The sequence below is a fragment of the Sardina pilchardus genome, chromosome 7 (assembly GCF_963854185.1).
Source record: "Sardina pilchardus chromosome 7, fSarPil1.1, whole genome shotgun sequence".
NCBI classification, from domain to species: domain Eukaryota; kingdom Metazoa; phylum Chordata; class Actinopteri; order Clupeiformes; family Clupeidae; genus Sardina; species Sardina pilchardus.
The window spans coordinates 29338644-29366011 of record NC_085000.1 but is presented as its reverse complement, the minus strand read 5'-3'; the positions used below and the strand labels follow the sequence as shown (position 1 = coordinate 29366011).

The window sequence follows — 27368 nt, the reverse complement described above, 5'->3', positions numbered from 1 at the left end:
CTCAAACTAAAAGCCGCTCGCTCTGAGAGGGGCAGCTCTGCAGCACACAGGGCTCTGCCGTGCCACACCGGCAGGCACATATTTGTTCCATTTAGAGTTGAAATGGGGCCAGGAGGACATGGGGGGGGGGGGGTGACACGGGCGGGCGCTGCCGAGGAGAAATGCGATCCCGCTCCTCGATTGTGGAGAGTTTATGTAACGAGCGACGACAAAGTGCTTTATGACTTGTGTGGTATTGCTGCCACTGAGGCCTGCTGAGGCCTTATACGGGCACGAGGCGGGTGGTGGTGACCTTGGCCTCGAAAAGCGCTCACGTTCTCACCTCAAGGAGAGAGACAGAGAAAGGGAGTGGAGAGATGGCGGCAGGTCTGCTGCCAGTCTCAGAACGCCCCCCAAAACGAGCACCGTTCACTCGGTAGAAAAAAAAATGGACGTCTGGTACAGCAGCCATGGTTTAAAAGTAGAACGTGACTCCCCTATTTGTGGAGCAGCGTTTTGCATTTTTCCCCTGCTGCGCTGTCCCGTCTCGATGGTTATCTCCGGGTCTCCCCGTAAGGGCAGCACAGGAAACACTGAGGTGCTCCAACCCCGACCTCACCCAACTGAACTCTCCATGGCCAGCTCTCTTATCTCCACGCGGAATAGGGAAGCTCTGCTGGGCCGTCTCATTCCGCCACTGTCATCCCTGCCCTTTTCCTATGCAAAGGCACTCCGACATGAGGAAGCTGTCCGTCACCGAGTCTCCACATGACCGCTACGCATGGTGTTTCCTCCAGGACCAGGAGGGTAAAGCAGCAAGTAAGGAACAGTGGGTCTACAGATAAGAGTCCACCATTCCCTGAAGGCTGGGCATTGCCAACAAAAGCAGGTGGGTAACCAAGGCTGCCTGAGAGAGGGGGGGATAGTAGCCCTCTCCGCATCGATCCCTGGGAGACACTCCGCCACCCTAACCTGCTGAGTGCTCGCTTCGGGATGCACAATGGAGCTTCTTCTCAGCCCCCGACGGCATCGATACGCCAGCCGCTATCGAGTGCTCCCCCGTTTAGCGCGGCAATTGATGAGGTTAAAGCGGCTCCTGGCTCCGGGAAAAACGGCAACAAATAAATAAATAAAAAAAACGCAGCCTTCCCCACACCCACACCATCAGCCTCCTGTTCAGCTCAGTCATCGAAATAAAGCTCACCTGCAAGCACACTTCATCTCCACTCGCCTCCCTACAGTTCTCACTCACTCACTCACTGAGCTCACTCAACCCCCCCCCCCACCCACCCACCCACCCACACACACACACACACACACACACACACACACACTCCCTCCCCATCCCGGTGGTTAATTGTTGGGGCCGGCCGGCGACGGTCTGGCCCAGATGACTGACTGAATGGCTGCTGGGGGGGTCTGAGGCAGGCTGGCCTCCTTAAAATGGAGATAAGAATTGGAGATTAGGCCAGACAAGGCTTTCTGGGCCGGAGTGCACTGCTGGTCCCACAAGACACTAAATGATGTACAAGTGCATTTATTACAGCTGGGCCTATAAATCTCAGGTTGGCCTGAACTCCAGGGAGAGGTTAATGGATTACAAAGGGATGCGGTATCGAACCTTCAAGAAGTTTATACACCCCATCAATATGTGCAATGCTATTGATCATTTGGACCTTGACAGACAAATTAAATTCATAAACTTGATAATGCACTGGAATATTCGGACTGCTTACTACAGGGGGAATGGTGTTTTTTTTAAGAATGCTGTTTTAGGATCAAGGTTTATCGATCGGAATTCTCTTAATAGAGATCCCACTGAAAACGCCACGAGGAGTGCTGATCCCAAGTAAAAATGTGCGAGTCGAGGCGACGCGGTCGCCGTTAAAACATGCAGAGTGAACGGCCCCTCTCACAACATGAGTCAATTCTGCTATCTGTGAACATCTTGTTTTCGCAGCACTGTTGCTAAATGACGTACATTATTTTAGGCCTGTTTTTTCTCTGCCTGGATAAATATTCAGACATTAAAGATTCATGAATACTAATGCACGGAGCAAGATGATGGCCTTTTTTTTGCACTATGTTGCATATGAGTGCATAAACGCAAGGCATATGATGCTTACGCCCACAGACACACACACACACACGTTAATTGTGTATACTGTGCACTACATAATGGTTGTATCTTTATTGTACATGAAAAAATGACAAACTGACAAACACAGTGTTGTGCTTTCTGTTGAATTTATTACAAGTACATTATTTACATGTTTTCTGATATTTCGTAATTGCAGCAAACATCAGCTGGGTGCATTTTGTTGATAATGAACAGTAGCCAAATAGGCAATTTTAAGGGCGCCATTGCAACAAACGTCTCACCCTCACGACTCGAGAGCAGACAAACACACACACAACCGACCGACCGACCAACCAACCAACCAACCAACAATCCACACACAAATGCATACACTCACCGTGACAAACACACGTACACACGTACACTCGCACACCCAAGTCACTCGCTCACTCATTCTCTGACACACATATACACACACACACACACACACACACACACACACACACACACAAACACACAGTTCTCTCCGTCTCTCTCCAGTCGGAGCTAAGAGTGATGGCTGGATCTTTACACCCCTCTCGAGTCATCGTGGTCCCCCCACCTACGCCTCAGTCAAAATGATTTACCTTGGTCGCTTCATAATCTTTTACTATTTCGGATCAATAACAATCCATTAGAAAATTAAAACAACTTTCCCTGGCATTACTGTATGTCGTGAGCGTGCATGGCTTTATCCTCGGCACCGTGACAATGGGTCTGCTCTGATTAAGGAGAGAGACGCTGGGGGAGAGAGAGAGGTGGCTCTGTGCCTTCTCACTGGGGGAGAGAAAGAGAAAGACAGAGGGATAGAGAGAGGAGAGAGAGAGAGAGAGAAAGAGAGAGAGAGAGAGAGAGAGAAAGAGAGAGAGAGAGAGGGAAAGAGAGGGACTGTGTGGGATGAAGCTTCACCTGCCTCTGTCCTAATCGTGTTACTTTGAAGGCCATTTGTTAAAAGTGAAAATGCCACAACAGGGCCTGCACGCTAATTCTTACTTGTGGAGCTCTCTCTCTCTCTCGCTCTCTCTTTCTCCCCCTCGCTGTCTCTCGCTCTTTCTTCACCCTTCCTCTCCTTCACTCTTTCCCTCTTTTTCTTTCCGTTCATCATCTGCTGAAGGAGGGGGGGTAATTGGATTAGTTAAGTATTCATACGTTAGCCTTCATTTACATCAGGGGGTGTCAACCCCCGCACCCAAACCCACCCCAACCCACCCACACCTCCACACACCAACCCCTCCTCGGCTCCTTCACCAGGCCCAAATCCGAGTGGCGGGGAAAGCATAACTGTCAGCCCTGCCACAGCAAACATCCATTGTTTTACACGGTTTAATTACGAAACCCCAGCACTGTTTCATGTTAAGATTATTCACTGTGGGAGGCCCCATATAATTTGGACTGGAGGGTTTGTCGTGTAATATAATATCATATAACAGGCTTTCGGTATTAGATTTCCGATTTGAGCCTCCTTGACATTTCAAGCTGCATGAACTAATACATCTGTTATTTGTTGATCATTTGATTATTAACAGACTTCATAAACCAAATCAGCCCGCCCTGCTGGAGACTGCCGGGACGCAGGGGAGCCGCCAGCCGCTGCTCTCCTCAGCCCTGTGTGCGGAGAGAGAGAGGGAGGGAGAGAGAGAGAGAGAGAGAGAGAGAGAGAGAGAGAGGGAGAGGGAGAAGAAGGAGCCCATAAAAAACAGCATTTATCTTCCTCGCTCCTACAGTGAATGCGTGTGTGTGTGTGTGTGTGTGTGTGTGCATGTGTGTGTGCGTGCACGCTCTAATACACACGCTAGGGTGCAACACACACATCTACGCACACACACATACACACACGCAGACAGACACGGTCAACCTGCCCCCATCATCCCCCTTCCGCTCCCCTCCCAAACAATAACACAGAGAGAAAACAAAACAAAAAATCACTCTCAGCCATCGCTGGGACGCGATTCTTGATGTCCTTACAGAAAGCAGAAAAAAAGGCCTATCGTATTACAGACATAACAGACAGCTCACCGCAGACTGGTGATGCAGGTGACAATATGTGCTAATGTCTTACCCTCACATTAAAAGTGATGAAAACACAAACAAACTGGGCTGAGTCCCCTTTCAAGGAGTGAAGTGAAATGTGCATTTAGTCTTTGGTGTGTCCATCGTTAGGCATATATGTGTATATATAGCCCCTTCAGTCTGCGTTAAACATTATAGTTGGTGTTACTAGCAGAGTGTAATGTTACATTTAAAGTTGACAGCGTTAGTAATTACACATCATAAGGTGACCCGAGACGGTAAGCAGCGGACGCTCAGGAGAGCCAACAGTGCAGTCGCACTCAAAGGAACCCAGAAACGGGGGGAAGAGAAAACAAAACCCCGAACAGGGCTCGGTGTTGATCTAACCGTTGAACTGAAACGTGTTCTTTCTTCTCCGCTCTGCTGCCGGCCTCTCTCTGTCTCCGTGTGTCTCGTCTCTCTCGCTCGCTCTCATTCATACTGTGGGCCGAATTCCACAGCGTACGCTCGCTTCTTGCCCAGACATGCAATAAACTTTTGTGCTGTCATGGAAACGGGCAGGACGTTTTTTTTTTTTTTTTTTTTGTAGTTGTTGTTTAAAAAAAAAAAAAAAAAGAAGATTAAAAAGAAAAAGAGAGGATGTTGAGCCACGACTCCTAAGAAGGACGGAAGGTTTTTCGCTGTTCTCTCTCCTCCGACACACTGCACACTGCACACTGCACACTGGGGGTGAGTGTGTGAGGGTGAGGAGGACGAGGGTAGGCCAGTCTAGGAGACACACAACACACGTACATTGGAAGCGGAGCAGAGGACCGTTATGGCATGGGTTTGTCTTTAAATGTGAGTAAGCGAGAGTATATATATACACATGTGCTTCTGTGTGTGTCTGTGTGTGTCTGTGTGTGTGTATGTGCGCGCGCATGTGTGTGTGTGTGTGTGTGTGTGTGTGTGTGTGCGTGTGTGTGCGTGTGTGTGTCTGTGTGTGTCTGTGTGTGTGTGTGCGCGCGCATGTGTGTGTGTGTGTGTGTGTGTGTGAGCGAGAGAGTGTGTGTGTGTGTGTGTGTGTGTGTGTGTGAGCGAGAGTGTGTGTGTGTGTGTGTGTGTGTGTGTGAGCGAGAGTGTGTGTGTGTGTGTGTGTGTGTTCTAGTCCACCTCGCTCTCGTTGCTGGCTCCCTCGGGGCGCCGCAGCTTGTCCACCTGCTCGTGGAACTGTCCGTCCCCTCCCCTCCTGTCCTCCGTCTGGACGCTCAGCCGCTCCTCCTCGTCCGCCCGGGTCACGTCGTCGTCGTCCTCCTCCTCTTCCTCCTCTTCCTCGTCGTCGTCGTCGTCCTCCTCCTCCACCTCCTCCCTCTTCTCCTCCTCGCCCTGCACCTCCATGCGCACCTGGTCCTTGAGGTCCAGCGGCAGCATGGTGCCCAGGCCGGGCTCCCCGTTGAGGGGGTGCGCGCCCGAGGGCGTGGCGGCGGCGCTGTGGGGGTCCTTGACGGGCGAGGAGCCGGCCGACTCGTTGCTGACCGGGGAGATGTCGCTGCTGCTGTTGGTGTGGTTGAGCGACGGCGGGTTGGACAGGGAGGTGGGCTTCAGCGGGATCTGCCAGGAGGGGATCTTCGGGACGGAGGGGGACGCTGGAAACTGTCTCCTGGGGAAACGGGGAGGGGGGGTGGGGGGATGGGGTGGGGGGGGGGGGCAGATAAGAGACTGAGCATCACTTAACTTCATCTAAACACACCTGAACATCTGAACATGGCAATGCATTGTTACACTCAAGTGCCGTGAATAGGCTTGACACTCCATAAGCTTGCAAACATTCATGATCACTGGAACAAAGATCAGGGAAAGAAAAACAGGAAAACACGCAGACTTTCAATCATCACCAGATCAATATGACAACTGATGAAGCAACAGCTGGCTCAAGATATGTGTCTCCTCCAGGACGGGGGGGGGGGGGGCAAGTTAAAAGGGCAAATTATTGGTTCATTGTCTCAGCATCGGTCAGAATAACAAATCAAATCTAAAAAGCTGTAGGATACAAGAGCACACAGAAGTATGAAGCTCAGTCTGATGATGCTCATAGTTAACTCCAACTTCTGAAGTTATTGTTTGTACAGACACTTTTTGAACAGTCACAATCTCTCCTTTCTAAGCAGACCTTGTATTAAACCTCTCCCATGTTGTCGGTAATTACAAGGGAATACGCCAGATGTCCCACACACCTGCCGAAGATGTGAAACCAAGTCGCTAAAGTAAGTCTTCAACAAAGTTAACATCAATCTTTAAAAGAGATCAATTGCTTGATTGCAGTGCATTTGATTGGTACAGGCCTTAAAAACATGTCTGGTAACAGATGGTGTGTCTTTGTCTTCATCGCACTGTTTCACCCCTATATAAGTGTATTAGACAAATAACAACATCATTTATAAAGGCAGATACAGATTATATATACAGATTTAGAAAATGCAAAATAGAAAATTGCACCAAATGGAGAGCTATTATCTGCGTGATTTTTTTTTTCCAGACGCATACGACTACTTAGATCTTAATTTGCATGACATACATAATCAAATGAATATTAATGACGGTGCGAGAGAAATGTGTTTTCTGGCAGTGAGGGGGGGGACCTGTTGGGCGTGCGGCAGGGCTCATTAACCAGTAATGAGCCGGTTCCACTGACATGCCCTGCTGAAGGGGGAAATGTGACAGCTCCAGATCAAAATGTCTCAAACGCAGTTATCTGCTAAAACATCCATGCCATGCCAGGATACAAACAGCCGAGCCTGAGCGCGCCCAAGATGGAAGCCGCACGACTTCCTCAAGTTGGGTCCCCGGCTATGCAAATTCCCCCCAACTGCAGACAAGCGCCAGAATAGCACAGCGCACAGTGAAGCAGTGGGACTTCTCCATTTGACAATTCTATCTTTTTCAACTCAGAACACTGAAAACTGGGGTAAACTAACAGCCTTAATACCTGAAGATAGCGTACATGCCCATACAGTAGGTGTCCCAGAGAGAGTGTAGTTACAAGAGTAAATATTTAGTGCAAAGCCTCTGACGTGAGGGACTCTGACCCCACTCAGCACGGGCTGAACAGAGTGCTGGACGTGGACGTGGACGCGGGTGCGGAGTGGCCCTTGTACTGTACCTGCTCAGGAGAAGGCCTTTGAGAGACGCGATCTCCGCCTTCAGCTCATTAACGGTCTGGGACTCCAGCATGCGGTTGGTGGTGGAGGAGGCCTGTGGAGAGAAGAGAGGGAGTGAGAGAGGGAGAGAGAGAGCAAAAAAGAGAGGGCAAGGAAGGGAGGAAGGGAGAGAGAGAGAGAGAAAAGGGAAGATAGGGAGAGATAAAGCGAGAGAGAGAGAGAGAGAGAGAGAGGGAGGGAGAGTGAAAGATCATTCAAACAAACACTCTCCTCACTTAAGTCCTTAGCTCTTGATGAGTAAATGTTTTAACGGAAATACGATATCACAACCAGGAGGGCAAGGAATAGCATGCACCTAAAGGGGCAGACTGTCTGTAAATCAGACATGGGGACCTTCTACACTACAGAAAGAGGCCGTCACTGGGTTGATGCATAGCTGTGGCAAAATGCTCCAACGTGGAATGCACACGTGCCTTCGCAGTGCACGCTTAATGTTTGCACACTAAAAGCAAAAGGTGACGCAACAATGCAAAAGCAGATGATCCGACATACGTATAGAAATAAAGGCCGTTTCCTCTCACACACACACTCACAACTCACAGTGTCAAGCTCAGAGTCGTGGAAAAAAACAAAACAGGGTAAATACAATCGAGGCCTTTCAGCTTGATTTTCTGACGTGGAAAGATCTTGCCATAAAAAGCGAAAGAGAAAAAAAGCCAAGTGTGGAATATAATCGAAGCGTTTTTACATATTTTTCCATATTTCCGACTGCTGATTTGAGCGGGACAGGGGGGCCTGATAAGAGGTCTCCCTCACAACAATGGAAGCATTCATTTGGCACCTGAGACTGAAACGGGAGGGGGGGGGGTTATTAAAAGGGAACGTTATCACATACGACCTGGCATGGAATGAATTGCCAAAGGGGAGTGATGGCCAACTGAAGTGGCCTCCAAATATTTGAATGGCAAATTACCTTCAAAAATCCATCTCTCCATTTTCCCCCTTTCTTAACTGTATTTTAAGGACAGATGGTGTAATGAGGTCATCGTCAACAATGACGGGCAACTTTAAGACCAGGAAAAAGAAACGCAAAGTTTTTTTGAATAGAGGAAACACCAAATGAACAAACCAAAACTGTCTGGCTCTTGAGCCTGCTGTAGAGAAGCTCTTTAAATGTGTTTTTCACAGGGCTGCTCTCTCTCAGCTGAGGACCATGCGCAGCGGCACTTGTGCGTTTTGGAGAGCTCACTCTTTTTAATTCGCCGGCCGAGCCCGGGGAGAGGCGAGTGCGAGCGCTGCAGACTGCAAACGTTTGCCAGGATTACGGGGGGGGGGGGGGGGGGGAGGCTCTTGGGTCTGGTCCCGCGATCACGGCGAGAGTGTAAGCAAACCAACAACAGCCCCGCTAGGTGTACCTGCTGCTTTGAACCGTCCTCACAAAAACAAACAGGACTCCTCCCCAGCCCCGATCCCCTCCGCCCCACCCCCAGCACTCTCCACGAGGCGTCCAGGGAGACACGCGAGAGAGATGAAGGAGCCAGAGAGGCTGGAAGAATGGAAGTGAGAGAAAGAAAAATAAAAGTGTAATTAAGAAACCGGGACTCACTAGAGACAGCTAGTTAGCAACCACAGACCCCCTATTGCGTGGAAGGGTGAACTGAGGAGGGAGGGAGGGAGGGAGGGAGGGAGGGAGGGGGGGGCAAGGGGGGTAACTTGGACTCTTGTGCATGTAATTTAATCTAAAGGAAATTAATTGAATCACATCTGAAAGGGATCAGACTCATTTACAGTGGAAAGAGGGGGCTTTGGAGTGAGGGGTGTGTGTGCGAGGGAGTGGAGTGAAAGAGGTTGAAGTTTCACTCTCCTATCGGCTACTAAACCCCTCCTGATAAGGTCCTGTGTGTGTGAGTGTGTGTGTGTGTGTGTGTGTGTGTGTGTGTGTGTGTGTGTGTGTGCATGCGTTCATGTGTGTGTTGGGAGGGGCGGTCTCTTTCTTGGGCCCATCTGATCTAACCTGTGCGCATTACGCCTGATGAAGACACTCTTATTACAGGCTTCCCCTCATTACAGCCTCCTTAATCCCCCCGGTCCCCACGGCCCCCACATAATACGGCTGGAATGGGCTCTTTCCTCACTCCACCTTTGGATGTGAGAAAAAAAAATATTAATTGCTTCAGTGGCACCGGCTTACACTTCCCGAACATAAAATCAAAATAAGAAAAGGGGGGAAAAAGACTAAAGATATTAAACCTGCGGGGCGCATCACTCAACTGCTGCTGCGACTGGCGCTTTCTCAGGTGCAGGTAGCACCATCTCTCCCTGTGCTGTCACTTCCGATCATGCAAACGCAACGCCGGGCCAACAGCTATTATTAAAACTCGGGTTCAAACCTTAGGCCGGGGCGCTAGCGGAAGTGTTCATCCGGTTGAGTGCGGTTACGGGTTGGTGCGTCTGGAGGAGCTGGGGGGCGGGGTGGGGGGAGGTCAATGGTGTTTACTGTCCCGCACACGGCTCCTTCTCAGCCTGGTAATTACTGGAGGCGGCGGCGGAGGAGGACAGCTCCGTAGCGCGAGGAGGGTGTAATACAAACACACGCGCAGGGCTTCGAGCGCAGGGCCCGGAGACAAGCCTCGACACTGAATACATTAAAGCCTTCCGACGCCTGCAGACCATTAGCGCTCCGATAATATCTTAACAAGCAGGAATTTAAAAACGTCTGAATGCAAATTAATTCAGTTACGCGCGCCGAGAGTATTCCCCACCACTTGTAAGAGAAAAAAAGGGGCATGTATATTTATGGTGGAATCGGCTTCAAAATAAATCCCTCGGGAGGGTTTGGAGTGAAAACACTAGAACAATTTATTTCAGTCTATTTATTCGCCATCCCAGTGGCAGAGCCCTCTTGCTACAAATTGAACAGTTCCTAATCTTTCATGTGCAGCCGCTAATAGAGCGAACTATCACTGAATTTAAACAGCGGAGCAATTAAAGCAAACGAGTCGAGATCTGTGAAGGGAGAAAAAAAAAAAAAAAAGACGGAAATGAACACTTTTTCTTTGCATGTATAACATCCTGAAATAAATTCATTTAGCCAGAACGACTGGAAACACACTCTGCCTTCGGGAATTAACATTAACAAGTGATAGTGAAGCAGGGAATTCCGCGGGGCGGAAGATTAGATGCCGACGCGAGATGTGACGCGGCGCGGAGCTTGTGCAATAAGAGCGCGCCAGGCGTGTAAATGTCTCGCCGTGGCGACCCGGGCGCGTTTCACCACAGCAAACCCAGTGTGTTTATATCAGCGCCGCCTTGCAACATACCCAAAGAACACACTGTAATTCGGTGGTTTGGGACTATAAGAAATGTTTACTTAGCTGCCGAGGAAACAGAAGTTGCCATGTGTTTTGGGTTAAAGGCACATTTCCGTGTTATGGGCCTTAATTGCCAAGAGCGGCGTGCTTTAGCGCTGCGAGGAGGAGGAGGAGGAGGAGGAGGAAGAGGGGGGGGCAGAAAGCCAGAACTGAGAGAGAGAGAGAGGGAGAGGGGGAAAAACGGCAACTGAAAATGATAAGTAGCGCAGCGGCTCAACATGTGTTTTTAATCGGTCGCCCCAGACCTGAAAACAATTTTCCAATTTCCCATATGGCTTGAGACAACAGGGGCCAGCATCCCTCACAGAAAATTTAAGATCAACACTATGGCCATAAAGCAGACTTTATGATTTGTTTAATGGGTGTTTTGATGTGAAATATACTTTTTATAAACTAGTGCCGTCCAACAAGGCACTCATGGCAAATGAGAGCGACACGCTTTAATTCAATTTCTCTTTTCTTTTTTTTTTCTGGCTGTTTATTGTTTACGTCTCTCCTTTGACTTTGAAGGGAAGCGATAGTTGAATTGAAGTTAGTTGGGGAAAACGAAAGTGTACTCAACAATAGACGGCAGCAGAACTCCCGTTCCTCGACGTTTGATTAGAGGCCTGTCTTGTTCACTGATGCGGTGCATGCTTTTTGCCGAGTCAGGGAGTACGGATAAAGGGACATGGGGAAAGGGACTAAGGAGGAGGCCCTGAATGGTGAGTCGGCAGTTTTGATAAACTTCAGAGGGAACAGAAAAGAGGAGAGAAAGAGCGGGTGGGGGAAGGATTCATATTTTTCTCCCACAATTGCGCTTGAGGGCAGATGTGTTCACATATGCTTTCCCGCTGGATCCAGATGCTACATTCAAACACCCATGTGCTTAACAAGCTGTGGACATAAAACATTATCTCAGTTGCAATTCAAAAGCTTTTTTTCTAACCCGTTTTGCTGGCACCGATTACAATAAAGATTTACCATGGTGTTAGAAGACATAAAGCGAGTTAGACTTAAACACTAAAAGGTACGTAGACACAAACCTTAATGCTAATTTTTTTTTTGCCTAGGATGCAGGCAATGCTTTATGAATTATAGACCCAGGCTTTTAAAGAGGTAGTGAAGCACATATAGCGATGATGAGGAGTGTAATGAAAGGTAATGAGCAACCAAATGGCTGAACGGGGAGAATGGTGACAGGAGAGAAACATGATGTAGTACCATGAATGACAAACACAAATGCGCAGATGTTGGCGGAACAGTAAATGGGCGGTGTCTATTCTGAGACTTAACTTTTTTTTGGAGGACTTATTTTAGAATTAGATTCTGAGACAATCACATGGAACTTCCAGTTCTAACACATTGTATTGCGCAGTGGAAAATCCCAGACAAACTGACTGACGCTCTGTTGTTTTTGCGCAAATCCAGTTTCACCACAGTCGAATTACTGTCATGAACTACATTTTGTGTGAAGTTGCAAAAACTGACATGAATTTACCGAAAGGCTGGGATGGGTTCAAATGTAACCATCCTCGATGACAGCGCTTTTGCTAGTTTTTATTGAGATACCGTATGGCGGTACATTTGACACAGCTCCGTTAAGACGGTTAAGACGGTTAAGACTGCTTTGGAAGCTGACAAGTCAAATTGATGGCTGCAATAGAGACGAAGAGGAAGCAAAAGATCGGGAGTCTCTAATCTTTGCAGTCTTAAGACACACTGCAGCTGATAGAAAAGATTAGACGTGTGGTTTCCCTGAGAGACGAGCTCGCGAGGAGCCCTTAGATCCAGCCTGCCAGGCAGGAAACACACTGGCCTCAAAGTGCCTCCTAGAGACAAGCTTGGCGGGCGGCTGGGGCCTGTCGCTGGATGGGAAAGCCTGGCTCTCAGATGCCAGCAACCACACCTATCCACCTTTATTTCTGAAACCGAAACCCTGTAAAAACCGGTTTTCATCTTCTGTCCATTCTGTTTACATAATAACTCGTGAAGACTCAGCAGGGAAACGAATATTCTCCAATTTGACAATTCTGCACTCGATTCAGATAGTCTATATATATGACTGACAGAAAAAACATACAAGTTTACTTTTACATGGCTTAGAATATGTCAGGCACTGTCTACCATCACATTAAAACAACACAACGCATCTTCAACCGGATATCGAAAGACGGATTTCTGACTGCTGAAGTGTCATGACACCGCCAATTCTTGGCTCACGAATATGGTGGATAGGAATTGTGCCTTTCCCTCCGCTCACACATGACATGACGCCTGTCAATGGGAATGTTTATTTACTTTTCTTTTTTTTTGGCAGTTCAAGGTATCAGTACCAATGCAATGTTGACAATTGGATTTTTATACCGCTCAATTGTTTTTGACAGTGTGTTGGGGCTTCTCAGAGGTCACGCCTTAGTTTGAAAGAGTAGGAAGAGCTCAAGAGGCAGCAAATAAGAGATTCCTTCAAGCCATGTCATAAATCAACTTTCACATAGCGGAGTCAAAAAAAAATATAAAACAGCGGTTGCAGGGTGCAGCATGATGCCATTGGAGAACGTCTGAGATTAGCACTGTGAGAGGAATGCGACCGATTCAGTCAGATTCTTTCTCATCTCAAAAAGAACATCCAATGCTTCAACCTTACTTGTTTTTCTAAGAAAAAAAACAAAACCCAACTGCGATTGTGATCATGAGAAAGGAATGCTTCTGAAAGAAAGGAATGTCTCTTATTTTTGTGCACTGGTGATAAATATTTGTGAGGTTGGGCCAGTGTCATGTCAGGGACAGCAACTGAAAATATGCAGGCATGTCAGGAAAAAAAGGCACACAGATAAAAATCTACCTGAGAAAAGCATTACTGTTTTTCAACCAGGCATCTCAGTTTCATAAACTAGAGCTGAAACTGGCTCAAGTGACGTCAGTCAGACTGTTTAAGTCTGGACTATGCATAGTCAATATCAGGAACATCTCCCTTTAGTGAAGAAGTGTGTATGAACCATTGTGTGTGTGTGTGTGTGTGTGTGTGTGTGTGTGTGTGTGTGTGTGTGTGATTAAGTGGGAGGGGCGTGGATACCTGACAGGTGGTCAGCTCATTAGACAGCTCCTGGATCTTCTGCTGCTGCTGCACCAGCAGCTCCTGCACCGAGGCCAGGGTCACCTGCAGCTGGGTGACTGAACACACACACACACACACACACACACACACACACACACACACACACACAAGCAGGGACGCAAGCACATATGCACGTACGGGCGCACGCACGCGCGCACACACACACACACACACACACACAGACACAGACACAGACACAGACGAGTGAGAGAGAGCCAAGGATAACAAAGTGAATATAAGGGACCATATTAAAATGGATTTCCATACAGACAAGGTTGTGAGACACCTACGCGCTCATTTGGAGAAGAACCCTGATGAATGAGCGTACGCCGCTGACGAACAGAATCATCATGGCAGCTGTGTCCCGTGTCAACAGCGATCCAGCACACAGCTCCCCCCCCCTGTGTTTCGCCAGAGTTATTCAGCTTTTCAAAAAGCACATTTTTCTCCAATTACCTTCAGCTCCAGCAAACTCCTGTGATTTGATTTGCACCTCTGTCAGTAATGTAATGGATACGTACAAAGGGAGGCGCACCGAGATTAATCACTACTGTCTGATCTTCTATTAAATCACAGTCTATAAACCTCCATTAGCTAGTCTAAACATGGGTTTCAGATGCATCTCCGATGTTTCAAACAACCAACAAGGCAGCGCAAAAATATCGGACTCCCTCTTATTTGGGGGGGGGGGGGGGGGGGGGGCGGATGGAGGGGAACCCAGACAGAAGTGTTGGTGCTCATCTCAATAAATGCGGCCCCTCCATTTTTTGTTTTTCTTTTTCCCCGACTCGCTTCCACTTTTGAAGATTGAATTATGCGTTTAAGGGTTGGGGATGGCACTGCGAAGGCTCGGAGTGGAATAAAAGGCAATAAGATGGGGGAGAATCTGGGGCCGGCGGGTGGTGGGTGTATCGTTTCAGAACGCGCGGGGAGCCTGTGGCCGTCCGGCCGGCTGGATGGCTAGTCTTACCCCCCCCCTCCCCTTACCACCCGCCCCTGCTTCCACTCACACGCGCATTCCCAAACAATGCATTAGGTTTCCCCCGCTGATTATGTTACAGAAAACCAATAAAAGGTGCCTATAAATCATGCTTGGCAAAAAAGTGTTAAGTCTAATTGGATTAGCATCAACAGATATTAGAGCTGTCGACTGTTGGCTTCGCAAACACTCGGCTACTGGTACGCCCCCCCACCACCCTCGACCCTTGCAGTCCCCCCACCCCCTTTCTCCCCCCCCGCTACCACAGGCTCTGCTGGGAGAGAATGGGGTCTTTCAAAAACACACGGTAACGCACATGACGAGCATTAGCTGTTGTCCTGCGGCAGACACCTCGTGTCCACCGCTCGCCCAGAGCCCCGCGACAGCTGTTGGGTAGGCAGGAAGGCTGCGCTGGGGAGAGAGAGGGTGGATAGAGGACACACAGGGAGGAGGAGGACTCGTCTGGCTGAGAATGCGTGAGACGAGGGAAAAGAATGTGGGGACGCTAGCAGTCACTGTCTGGTTACCAGCCATCGCGGACTTAAAGGGTCCTTTTAAAGTAGTGAGATATTCTTCAGATATTTTGGGGATTCACACAATAAACACTCTGTATTAAATTAAAAGGGCCATAAATCTATTGCAGTAGGCGAGATGGTTAAATACACACTTGATGTTCTTCCAGCATCTGGTTAGGTGTCTGGTTCAATGCCCAATGTGCTCCTTGGAGCGAAAAGGCAAAAAGCAGGTCCTCGGGATATGTTTTCAAAACACTCAACGTGAGTGACAGACACTGTCTGGCCCCTGGCCGCAGTTGAAACAAATGCTCTCTTTGTAGGAGCACGGGAGACAGGGGGTGAATTTGAGATGCTGCGCGAGTGGTCTCCCCAGCTGCTGTGCGGAGCCAGGACAGGCCATGTGTGTGTGTGTGTGTGTGTGTGTGTGTGTGTGTGTGTGTGTGTGTCTGTGTGTGTGTGTGTGTGTGTGTGTGTGTGTGTGTGTGTGTGTGTGTGTGTGTGTGTGTGTGTGTGTGTGTGTGTGTGTGTGTGTGAGTGTGTGTATGTATGTGAGTGTGTGTGTGTGTGGGTGGGTCTGTTTGTGTGTGTGTGTGTGTGTGTGTGTGTGTGGGGGGGGGGGTGTGTGTGTGTGTGTGTGTGTATTCAGTAAATTATTCAGTAAATACCACCACATAATGTACACTACATATGTCCGGGCCCTGTCTGTGTCTTTAATGGCCAGCTGGTCACCAATATGCTCCTTCGGGCCGACAAAAGGGGGCCCGGAACAGCCGCCGCAATTCCATCACGAGGCCTGCTTGTGCCGCTGAAGGCCTTCCAGGAGCCATTCATTAGCTGTCTGTGTGTGAAGTTGTGAAGAGGGAGGAGGGGTTGGAGGGGGGGTTGGGGGCATAATGGGAGTCAGGGCCCACTCAGAGCCGGCCGCCGCATTCAAAAGGATACATCACTTTGGTGCGTTCGGTGGCGGAGAAACACATGAACTTTAACAAGGGGCTCGGGCAAAGGCAGTCCGCGGCTATTACTCACGTTGCGAGGAGAGGAGAGGAGAGGAGAGGAGAGGAGAGCAGAGCGGAGGAGAGGAGGGAGAGAGGAGGGGGGTGTGTGTGGGGGGCTCTCACTGTAATTGCAACCCTCTCCCAACTGCTAACTGAAACAGTCATTAACTACAATAGCAGCCTCGGCTACTGCAGCCACAGCAAATTATATCAGCGGCGTGACGGACTGAGTGGCTGGGGCGAGGTAGAGCTTTTTTCCGCCTGGAAATTCACACACAGGAGTGACAGGTTTTCCTCAGGGCAACTGTGGGTGTGGGTGTGGGTGTGGGTGAGGGTGTGTGTGTGTGTGTGCGTGTGCGTGGGGACAGACTTGCATGAGACAATAAACAATGCCCAAGTTACATAGTCACATTTCTACAAAAGGGAATAAAGAGATACAGACAGACAGAGGGGAATGTGTTAACAAAGGAAATCTCCTTTTTTTGCATACGTGGAACACAAAAAATACTATGATTCAGAGTCTCATTTGTTAATCAGATAGAGCAAGCCACACACAGCAAGCCTTGCACGCCATGCAACTCTCTCACACACACACACACACACACACACACACACATGCACACACACACACACACACCCTCACCATTGCACTGCACAATAGACTTGCAAGATTAGATTCAAATACTGAAGATACTAAAATGGTACTTTATCTTCAGCCAGTCTGACCCCCCTCCCCCCCTCCACCGCTCACAGAATGATGATTTAAAGGTGTATTAAAACACAGCAGAATGGATGACTATGCTGGCAACTGGCAATGTCCTTTGGCAACTTAATTGTGCATTCGATTTGCTTATTTTGCAACCCAGGGCCTCGTAAAACAATGGATGTGTTGTGAGCACGCCAGAGAGAGCATGACGGACAACGATATTCACACAGCCTGGGTAAAACAAAGCGTTTGTTTCCTCTGTTCGCCTGCCTTGGGAGAGGAACGCTGTCCGATGGCTTCCCTTTTGCTTTCGACCAAACTGCGGCTAACGGCGGACAAAAGACAAGGGCTTTCCTAGTTCTCAGTGTAGATTACCTTCTGTCATCACTCTGTCACACTCCAATGAGTCGTTTCCAATATGAGGCTTAGAGTCGTAAACATGAATAAATAAAAACAAACAAAAACACACACACACACATACACACATACAAAAGAGCACCCCGACTCTGTTGAGAATGTTTTGCATCTTGCTGTGGAAATCTGTCTTTGGATCACACATTGGAGGAGAGAGGCTTATCAAACTCGCGTGTCTATTGCGCTGATGTCCTTCTTGGCTGCTGCACAAGGCATCCTTTAAACTGGCGGAGGGGGGAGAGGGGGGGGGGGAACACAGCGGTGCTTCTGTCCTCCGCGGCAGCACTAACGAGACAAAGTTTCTTTGGGTGAGAAATGTCCCGCGTTCAGCTTTCATGCTTCCCGGCTTGTTTAATTACACACGGGGGCGACGGGGAAACGAGGGGGGGTGCTAGGGGGGCGGCAAGGGGGGGGGGGGGGGGGTGCTGGCAGGGGAGGTGTGCGTCCCTCACAGTCAGGCGGGCTGAAATTCCTCACCTGTCCGACTGCGGCAGACGCACCTGTCACCGAACACACTTAATCACCAGCACAATCCCGGTCCCTTGGCGCGCCGACGCACCCACTATGAGCATGGACATATACACACACACTCACACACATAAACATGCCCAACACACACATACACAAGCACATACACATACACACACACACAAACACGCACACACACTTCCATGCCAGAAATTAAAATGAACTTTCTCGCCATGGAGTTTACGGGGGTGTGGGGGTGGTTGGATAAAAAAAAAAAAAGAAATGCTGTCATTTCTCTCGCCCTCATTAATATTCTGAGGTTAAGAGCTTTTCAGCGAAACGTAATTAATTGAGGCTGAGCTGACAGTAAACAACCAATTTCAAATTAAAGCAAAATGACAGCGGCGTCATTTGTAAAATGTGAGCAGATTTTGGCGACAGATAAATGAAGGAAAATGTTAAGGAGGGGAGGAAAAGTGATGAAGATATTAATCTTCACCTGTCTGTGTCAGCGTGCCACTCATCTCCGCCATGCTGGTCTCCATGCGCTGCAGATGCTTCTTGTCCTCGCGGCTGCCCATAATGAGGGGAAGGATGTACTTCTGCAATTAAAGACATGACACACCATTACAATTCCCGCAGAAAGCAGCGCGGAGAGGAGGAGGAGGGGGGGGGGTGGATGTGGCGGGGAAGGGAGGGTGGGGGGGGGGGGGGGGTGGTTGAGGAGGAGGGCACGGATAGTCATCTCTGAAACCTCCGAGTGAAAGGGACAAAGGGGTAGACGCTGACGGGTGAGTGACCAGTCGTCCACCGCCGCCGTCCAACACACAGGGCTGATGGAGTCGGGACAATGGAGGAGGTGGGCGACACGTTTGGAACCAACTCACCCCAGAGTTTTGAAATGAAAGCAAAGCGAAAGAAAAGAGAGAGAGAGAGAGAGAGAGACCGAGAGAGAGGGAGATAGAGAGAGACAGAGAGATAGAGAGAGAGAGCTTTCCACAAGATCGGTGGCTCACCGGAAAAACTGATTCAGTCTGAGTGATGTATTTATTCTGCGGAGTATCAGAGAGATGGATGGAGAACGGATAACTGAAAGTGAATATGAGAAGGAGAAACCACCAGAACTTGGCTTCACTGTGGAGCTGTCGTGCAGGTTTTAAGGCAAAATCTAAATCTGACACATGCAATGCTGGTCATGGTCAGTCTAACAACGATTTGAAGTGACAGAATGTTTGTGTGAGACTGTATTGTGTGTGTGTGTGTGTGTGTGTGGATATGTGTTGTGTTACTTGTGCAACAGCAATGATTGAGAGCCAGTCCTAATGTTTGTAATCCTATTCTCTTGGAACATAACCCAGAATAGAGAGAGCCTGCCGCAGTGGGCCTACTTCATCTGAGGGGATTCAAACAGCGCATAGTTCAAAGGAGTGAGGAGGAAGTGTGGCTACTAAGAAAGAACACATCTTCCCAGAAATTCAACTTCCGTGAGATAACAAAAATTGTGGTGACGTGCATTCTATATACTCCGAATAGCTGAGATGTTTGCAGTGTTTACTTCTCGTGTGAGAAATGCCGCTGAATGTTATTAAACTGTGAGGAAGAATTCTGAACAAGTCCACGTCTGGTGCCCACCCGATATCCCCCCCTCCTCCTCCCCTCCTCTCCTCCGCTCAACTCTGGGTGGAAAGTCTTGTGGTTTTCTCACTTCATTCGGTGCAATTTGACTCAATAGTTGACATCCAGGCCAGGAATTAAGCAATGGGGCGTGACTCCGGGTTCAACTTCATTAGGCCTTTCTGCCCACGGGCTGGCGGATCCATTAGAACATGTCACCTTCCGCAGACAATTGCTTGTCAGAGCAAAGCCTTGTACAACAAGCACTTTTCATGCGCGCGGCTCTGAGCAGCCAGGTTTGGCAGTCGCTTCCAACCTTCTGCTCCTTAAAAGTCGCCCGCCACTTAAAAAGTGGGTGTCAAGAAAAACTCCAGACAGGAGATCGCCAAGTGTCTGTTGGGTTTTTTTTTTTTTTTTTCCCTTCTTTTTTTTTGCCCTGCTGGCCAAATGTGGCACAAGGGACAGGGCAAAAAAAAAAAAAATGCACTCGAGCTTAATGAGGCCCCCATCAGCTAGTGTCGCAGGCAGCCTGCTCTGTTTGCGTCAGATGCCATATTCACCTTTTGAAAAAAAAAAAAAAAAAAGATGGGTGTGACATTGGCATTGGAACATGGCAACAATGTTTTTTTTTAACTTCCACGGGCATGAAAAGAAAGCACTTCAACGTTGTTTCAGCGTTATTCACCGGGCTCTTCATTGTCTTGTCTTGTGTGAGGAGCAGATGTGAAAAGAGTCACGACAACACCCAAAACGCGGAGACGCCGTGACAGACAGGTCCGACAGTAGGAACAAACAACCCGGCGGGAAGCCGTCTCTCCGAGCGGAGCCGAGCAGTTGGCCCGCGCAACTTTTCTCGCAGCCAAGCCAGCGTTGTTGACACCGGGAGAGGTAATAAACACTTTTAAGTTGAAAAAGATTAAATAAGTGTCAACACCGTCGTAATTAATAAGTTGGCTGCTGCGCGCCCTGCGGTGGCACGGCGTCCTATAGCATAAATAAAGCACGCGGGCGCAGGGAGGGGGGCGCGAGCGGGGCATATGGCGCGCCTGGTGCCCGCTCTGGTGACATGATGGCAGGCAGTGGGTTCACGCCGGGGAATCCCACCTCCCGTATCACCGTGGGCATGCGCCCGACGGCACCGCGCCACACACCGCGTCGGGCACAGGGCAACAGGACGGGCACGGCAAATGACAGACAGGGTGTGAAAGACGATGTGAGAGAGAGAGAGAGAGAGAGAGTATGACAAAGAGAGGGAGAGGGAGAGGGAGAGAAAGAGAGCGAGAGAAAGAGGGAGAGAAAGAGGGAGACAGAAAGGGAGAGGAAGAGGGAGAGAGACGAGAGTGAGAGAGGGAGAGAGGGGACAGAGAGACACACAGAGAGCCAGAAAGAGAGAGAGAGAGAGAGAGAGAGAGAGAGAGAGAGAGAGACAGAGAGGATGCTGGGGTTGGTGATGAGATCAAGAGTGATGAGGATGTGAAAGAGATGAGAATGCCATATGAAAGAAATATGAGGAAATAATGCAAGCAGATACAGGCCAAAAATAGGGTTTCAAATAGATCTGAGAGAACACACAGAAAAAAACGATGCAAAACAGAATAATTTATTTAGTCGTTCATGGCTTGCCTGCTGCACGCTGCACACACAGACACACACACACACACACACACACACACACACACACACACACACACACACAAAAATCATCATCAGAACACATGGTGTCACATTTCCACCATCTCGTCTCCCAGCAGGCTGGTGACAGCACAGTACTGGGCACTCTGCGCCCTTGTACTCCTGCCCCTTGGCGCTCCTGCCTCTGCCCCCTCCTGCCCCCACCCGGCCAGGTCAGGGCGGCCTGCCACGACGCCTCCGCAGGCCCGGGCAGCGGCAGAAGGCCGGCGGACCGCGGCGACTGAAGTGGGCCCGAGAGCGGCGGGTTTTTTTTCGAGCGAACGCTCCCCCGCAGCCTGACGCCAAGCCTGGCCCGTGCGCGCCGGCAACGGCAAATAAAGCGCCAGGGGCCCGCTCGGCTGCGCATGACATCATGGGAGTGTTGCAGCCCAGCGACAGGCTCTCACACACTTACACACACTCAAACACACACATGTGAACACACACACACACACATGCCCAAAGTGGGCAACACAAACACACACACATACACACACATTTGGTCATCTCAGGATGGGAGGTTAGGGGTGGGGGTGAGGGGGGGTTCATATGCTTCACTCTGAACCACCTATAAAACGCACTAATCGACTCCACATGCCACTCTGCGGTCGGCGTGGGGATTAGTGTCAGTGGGGAAAGCAGGCCCCTGCGCGCTCGGCAACCGGCCCCCGCCACCCGGCACACACACCACCGCTCAGGCCCGCGCAGCACGCCCGCTCCGCTCACCACCAGCCTCCAGGCCCAACTAAAGCACAGCCCAGCACAAATACATCTTACACACATACCCACACACACACACACACACACACACACACACACACATCAAAGGGACACGTGTCGGGGCACTGACGGAGCCGATTTCCACTTTTTTCATCTTTTTTTCAAAAGGGAGGGGGGGGGGGGGTGACATGCAGGAATAAAGTAAAGATCAGGAGGTTATTGAGGAAAAGAAGTTAGGTTGGGATGAGGTCATGTCCATGACGCACACCAGACTAGCCTTAGCAACTAGAGGAGATGGGAGGGGGGGGGGTGATCTTCACTGCACATTTTTTGGGGTAAACAGCCAAACTCCTTACTCAAAGAGTGATCACCATACAGGCTTACCACAACGGAAAAAAAAACTTTCCCCGAGGGGGACAAAGACTTAGCACACTGCTGAACTAGAGTGGTGTTAAGCACACACTCAACAGGCTCACTGAGCACAGCTGCTGAAAACTGACAAGCCTGTTCGCTTGTTACAATCTCTTGCGTGGGCCTGGGGAGACATTGATGAATGAGTGGGGAAGGGTGACCTACCCGGTAGAGGTGATGGAAGCCAAAGGCCATGCCAGCCATGATGATGGCCAGCGCGCCGTAGTCTCTCCACCTGTACCCCGGAGCACCTGTGGGAGGACACGGACACAAACAACAACAGATGAGCACACAACGCCACATATTACTCTTGCTTAAGGATGACAACAACTCAAGCAAGTTGTCATACTCGCAGCAGTTATTAAAAGCGCCGGCAGCTAGAAGCAAATGTAAATGCGGGTGGGGCTGGGGAGTGTTGGGGGGTGTTGGGGGTAATTGAAAAATGCAAATGGTACATTTATTTTGCTTGTGATGTTATAGAGTAAGCTGTGTTTTAAACCATACTGAGCAAGACCGCAATCGTCCTCCGAGAATGGCGAGAGGAGAATTAATTTGGGTTTGGTTATCAAAACAAACAACAGGTTTCTAGTCAAAACCGACCAAACGGCTGAGTTTATAGGTCATAGATGTCGAATGAATCATGACAGGCTTTGCCTTCATGACGCAAAATGCTGTTTTGCAGACCAGGGACAAGAATGCCTGTTTGGTGAACAGTATGAGCCACGGCTCGGGCTACACCTGCACCTGCTGTATACGTTACGAGAGGAGGCTGCGAGTCTGTTTGAGTCAACATGGGGAGTTTAGTCAGTGGAAATCCCCCTCCGAAAAAAAAAACTCCCATTTCTTTTCTTATATAAATATGCCTTTTCTTGCACTCATCTAGTAATGATGTCACTGGCGAGTGTTAATGAAAGTTCAGTTGGAGAGGGTTCGAGTCATGAGGAGTGCCTGCACTTTAGCAAAGTCACTAGCAGCGTAGTACACACCAGGAAATGCAAACCACATCAAACCCTTCTCACATCCCCCTCTGCTCTCACCCTTTCTCGGTCTCTACAGAAGGTTTACCCAGCAAAGAGAGAGAGAGAGAGAAAGAAAGAGAGAAAAAATGAAAGAGAAAAAAGAAAACAACCAAACCTGCCCTCAATATAAAAAAGTAAGCAACTCCCACAGCATAAACTGACAAGTAATGACAGCAGACATTTGCTTAAGAGACAAGCCAGTCTGACAGGACTCGCACGAGATACAAAGCAGGTCCTAACACCTGTGCATACCTTGCACCTGAATAAGTCACTGCCAGGAAGCCAGACATTATGAGTATGAATCAAGGAAAACAAAATAATTGCGGTGAAACAAAGTGTGAATGATGCTAAATCAAGTCAAAGGCTATATCCTGTTTGACTGAAAAAAAATGTGCATAAACAGCCACCTAGTTCCTGACTATGAGAACCTTACTAATTAAAAGATTCCAAAGACACCAGTCATGCCTTATTTCAAAGAGATCTGTTGCACAATGTGCATTATTAGGCAAATGGTGAGAAATGTTGCAATGTCATGTATGGTTTCCCTATACTCCAAAACTAGAGGGGCGTTCAGATAGTTCAGACCACCAAAAGTTAAAGAAAGAGAGAAATAATTGGTGGATACACCCCATGATTCGGATCCACTTTAGACAAACAAATCACAACGAAAAACATAACCTTCTTTGGTGGTGGCAATAATAGAGCAAGTACACTTTGGCAAAATTGACTCTTTGATTTCTTTTGTAATTTCTTTCATGACGGCAAATCGTGTTCCCTGATGCTTTGAGGAAAAAACAAGTCACCACGGTCGATTTAGCAGCTGATTAAATTTTTGATGACACTCATGCGATTTGACACGTAAATAAAATTCTGAAGTCATTCCCTTCGCTGTACGTCGTTCGAGGTTAGGCCAGGTGATGTTCCTTGCCTCGGGGCACTAGCACTTCCACAGCACATTCAGGCAAGAAATCCCAAATACTCCAATGCCAAGTTCCTCATCAGATTCTGTCATTCCAGCCCAGACAGTAAACAAGTGCATTTCGTGCACAACGTTTCAAGCTGTCCCTCAGGTTTTTGGCAGGGCAGGTACAACACAGGATGAGCTGTGGCATGCAAAGGTTGAGGACTGACATATTCACAGGACATTTGACTAAAATTGGGCCTAAATTTTACTGTGGGCTTTGCTGCAATTTTATTACTTAAACATACACCAGGCTGGAAGGTAAACAGACCTGTATAAAATAACACCTGCTTAATGCCAGGATAAGCTGCAGGACCTAAAGAGGGTTTAAGACGATGATCGGCTTTAAGGTCTAATGCAAGTTTAGAGCTGAGATGTGCCAATGTTTCCAGATCCATGGCTGGTTGACAAGCTGCTACTGCTGCTGCTGAAGTGGCCTTGGAGAGAAGGCGTTGGTGGGGGGAAGGGGGTCCGAGTCCTTGAGGAGGATGGCCATTCCCCTGGACTCTAGGAGGCCGACCCCAACCCTAGACCCAGCCTAGCAAAGCCCATCCGAGTCCAACGCCACCCCTCCCCTCCCACAACCCTCTCTTCCACTTCCCATCTCGCCCACTCTCTGGGACTGCTTTTTATTTGGTCACTTACGGTGTGAGGCTAGAGCAGTCCATTCCGCCCGTTTTCCAATCTCCTCTCAAATTTATTGGGTTCAGAAGAGGCCTTACTGTCCTTCCGCGGGTTGAAAATAGAGATCAGAGTATCCATTACTCCGACAGAGATGGATGCAGGTCCCCGTGCATCGTCCCCGTAACAAGGACATCAAAGAGAGGTGGCCCCCTCTTCTCGGCCTGACCCCCGTACAAGACTCGCGGCACTCACCTCATTATGCACTTCTCTTATAGACGTTTTGATATAAAACCCCCCCACTATAGTCGGGCTGGAGCCTAACTACATGGCCATCCCATCAACATCACTTTCATTACAAAACATGAGATGCCGGGGAGTCAAGGACGGTGCAGTAATAAATGAGGGTGGAATACATCTGGAATCATTGTCATACGGGTTAAGCATTATGCGGACTTTCTGCATTCTGCATTGGTAAATCAGACGCCAGTAGCCGCCCGGCCGAGCGGCTCATAACCGGCCGTGGTAATAAAGATACTGGTCGGCCAGGCCCTTTCCTGGGTGGCCTCGAGAGGGAGGGAGGGAGGGAGAGAGAGAGAGACAGAGAGAGAGAGAGAGACGGGATTGCGGCAGATCAGCGTGATGGAGTGGTCAGGATATCACATGGCCCACATTGTCATAGAGTCGGATCGGAATTAATTACAGGCCTTTTGCAAGTGCCGGAGCTATGTGTTACTGTGTTACAATAACCACAGCTTTAGGAAGTGGCAGGGGAGAGACTAACGGTATGCATTTATTGTAAATATGGCGATGAATCGGGAGGACCGCGGAGCAGACTGGAGCAGTGAATTATAACCAGGGTTAGACTGTTTAGTCTGTTCTTGGGGCTAAACTAAATGGGCACACTTGCATACTTCCATTCATGGTGCTCGCAAAAATGACCCGTTCTAAAGCATTAGGACGGGCACTTTGGTGGAGGCCAGCTCCTTTGGTCTCTCACCACGGTCACAGTAAATCACTGGGTGTGTGCGTGGGGAGTGGGGGTGCAGGGGTGAGTGGTTACGGTGCGAGTAGAGTTGAGCAGAAGGGCACTCACTGTGTGGTATAGGGGCCAGCTGGGAGGGGTGTATGAGGTGGGGGGGCCCCAGGGGGGCGGGGGCCAAGGCCTGTGGCTCGTCCGTGACGCCGGCACGCTGGATGGCCTGCTCCACCTCCTCATCTGTCAGACCTGCGCCGAGAGAGACAAAAACAAGAAAACAAGCGCCATCAGATAACGCCCGGCACTTTTACGACATTTCTGATTTTATCAGCACGGGTTGCACAGCACATTGATGACGAAAAGACTGCTTTCAGTTGGCAAACAAAAGATTGACCGCTTGAGAAAAAAAAAAGAATGATCTTTAAATCCCCCCCCCCCCCCACTTCAAATGAATGTGTCAGGGAGTCTCCAAAGGATGCTATATGCATTAGCGCTACTCTCTCCATCTGTCTTAATGAGGATGCAGGTTGATTGAAATTTGCTGTCTAGCACGGCCGTTACCCACACAGGGCTTGTTTGCTCAGCAACTTACACTATGCACACATCCTACACTTACAGTAACAACACAATAACCGCCCCTAAGATGAGCCAGGATGTGGGCCATGGACATCCAGGAAGCACACTTCTTGCTAAGGCACAGGGCTGCCGGTACGAAGCCCTCTGCTCCATGGGGCCAGGATGGGAGAATTGAGACAGTCCACCTCCAACACTATATTTCCCAGGTGGAGCGCTCATAAACCCTAGCCAGAGAAAATGCATTATTTTAATTTCTTCATTGTAATGTAAATGTATTACATAATTTTGCAAATGCCAATATAATTTAATCTTCAGATCTTTTTTATAATGATTTTAGGGATGATTAAATTGCTCAGAAGCTCCCTGCTGGAACATGAGAGAACGGGGAGGGATCTAATATTAACATTTCCTTTTGTGTGAAGACGTGGCTTTATGTTTCCAATGGCATACTCAGTCACTGGTGTCTTTTTCGCCCCTTATTTGGCATCAGTGAGTAAACAAGTAATGATATCCATGGGTGATGGGAACAAACCCTATTACCGCTCTATTTCGGCACTCTTGGCAAGAAAATCTACCCTGAGTGGGAACTTCAGAGAGAAAGCAACACATTAATTAAGTACATTCGCCAAAGCTATTTAGGAGCGAGCTGGCTTCCATTCAAGCTCAGCCGACTTCAATTCGGCTTCAATACTCCGTATAACCTACCAGTTCAAGACACATCACATCAAGGGGACATCCATTCTGCTGCCCTGACCTTCTGTTTGTCCAGCGAGCGCTGGGGGTCTGTCACTTCAGTCTTTATTTATTTAGCTCCGCACCTAACTGAGTGGGCTTTCCCTCTTCATGCCGCATTTCTCCTCTGTCAGGGCCCCCGCTGAAAGAGCTGTTTACTACAGCCGCTCCCAAGGGCTTTCGGCCCATTCAATTCCGGCTTCGCTCAAGCTCCGCTAGCAGCGAGGGAGGCAGGGGGGAGAGAAAAAGGCAGCGAGGATTTGCTCCGATTGAG

General features: G+C 49.1%; 1 protein-coding gene across 3 annotated transcripts in view; it reads right to left on the bottom strand.

Moving 5' to 3' along the window:
• Nucleotides 1–2209: 2209 nt before the first annotated feature.
• pex14 (peroxisomal biogenesis factor 14) overlaps nt 2210–27368 on the bottom strand; it is a 59855-nt gene continuing 34696 nt past the window's right edge. Inside the window, exons 4-10 of one of the 3 annotated variants that reach the window (XM_062541700.1) lie at nt 25904–26035; nt 22372–22457; nt 18290–18392; nt 13672–13769; nt 7248–7339; nt 5261–5747; nt 2210–3703 (exon numbers count right to left, since the gene is read on the bottom strand). In XM_062541700.1, coding sequence (XP_062397684.1) covers nt 3698–3703; nt 5261–5747; nt 7248–7339; nt 13672–13769; nt 18290–18392; nt 22372–22457; nt 25904–26035 — 1004 coding nt within the window. In that variant the 3' untranslated portion in view covers nt 2210–3697. Of the gene's footprint in view, nt 3704–5251; nt 5748–7247; nt 7340–13671; nt 13770–18289; nt 18393–22371; nt 22458–25903; nt 26036–27368 lie in introns of those variants that run through there. The other 2 variants (XM_062541699.1, XM_062541701.1) reach the window with 2 other exon arrangements.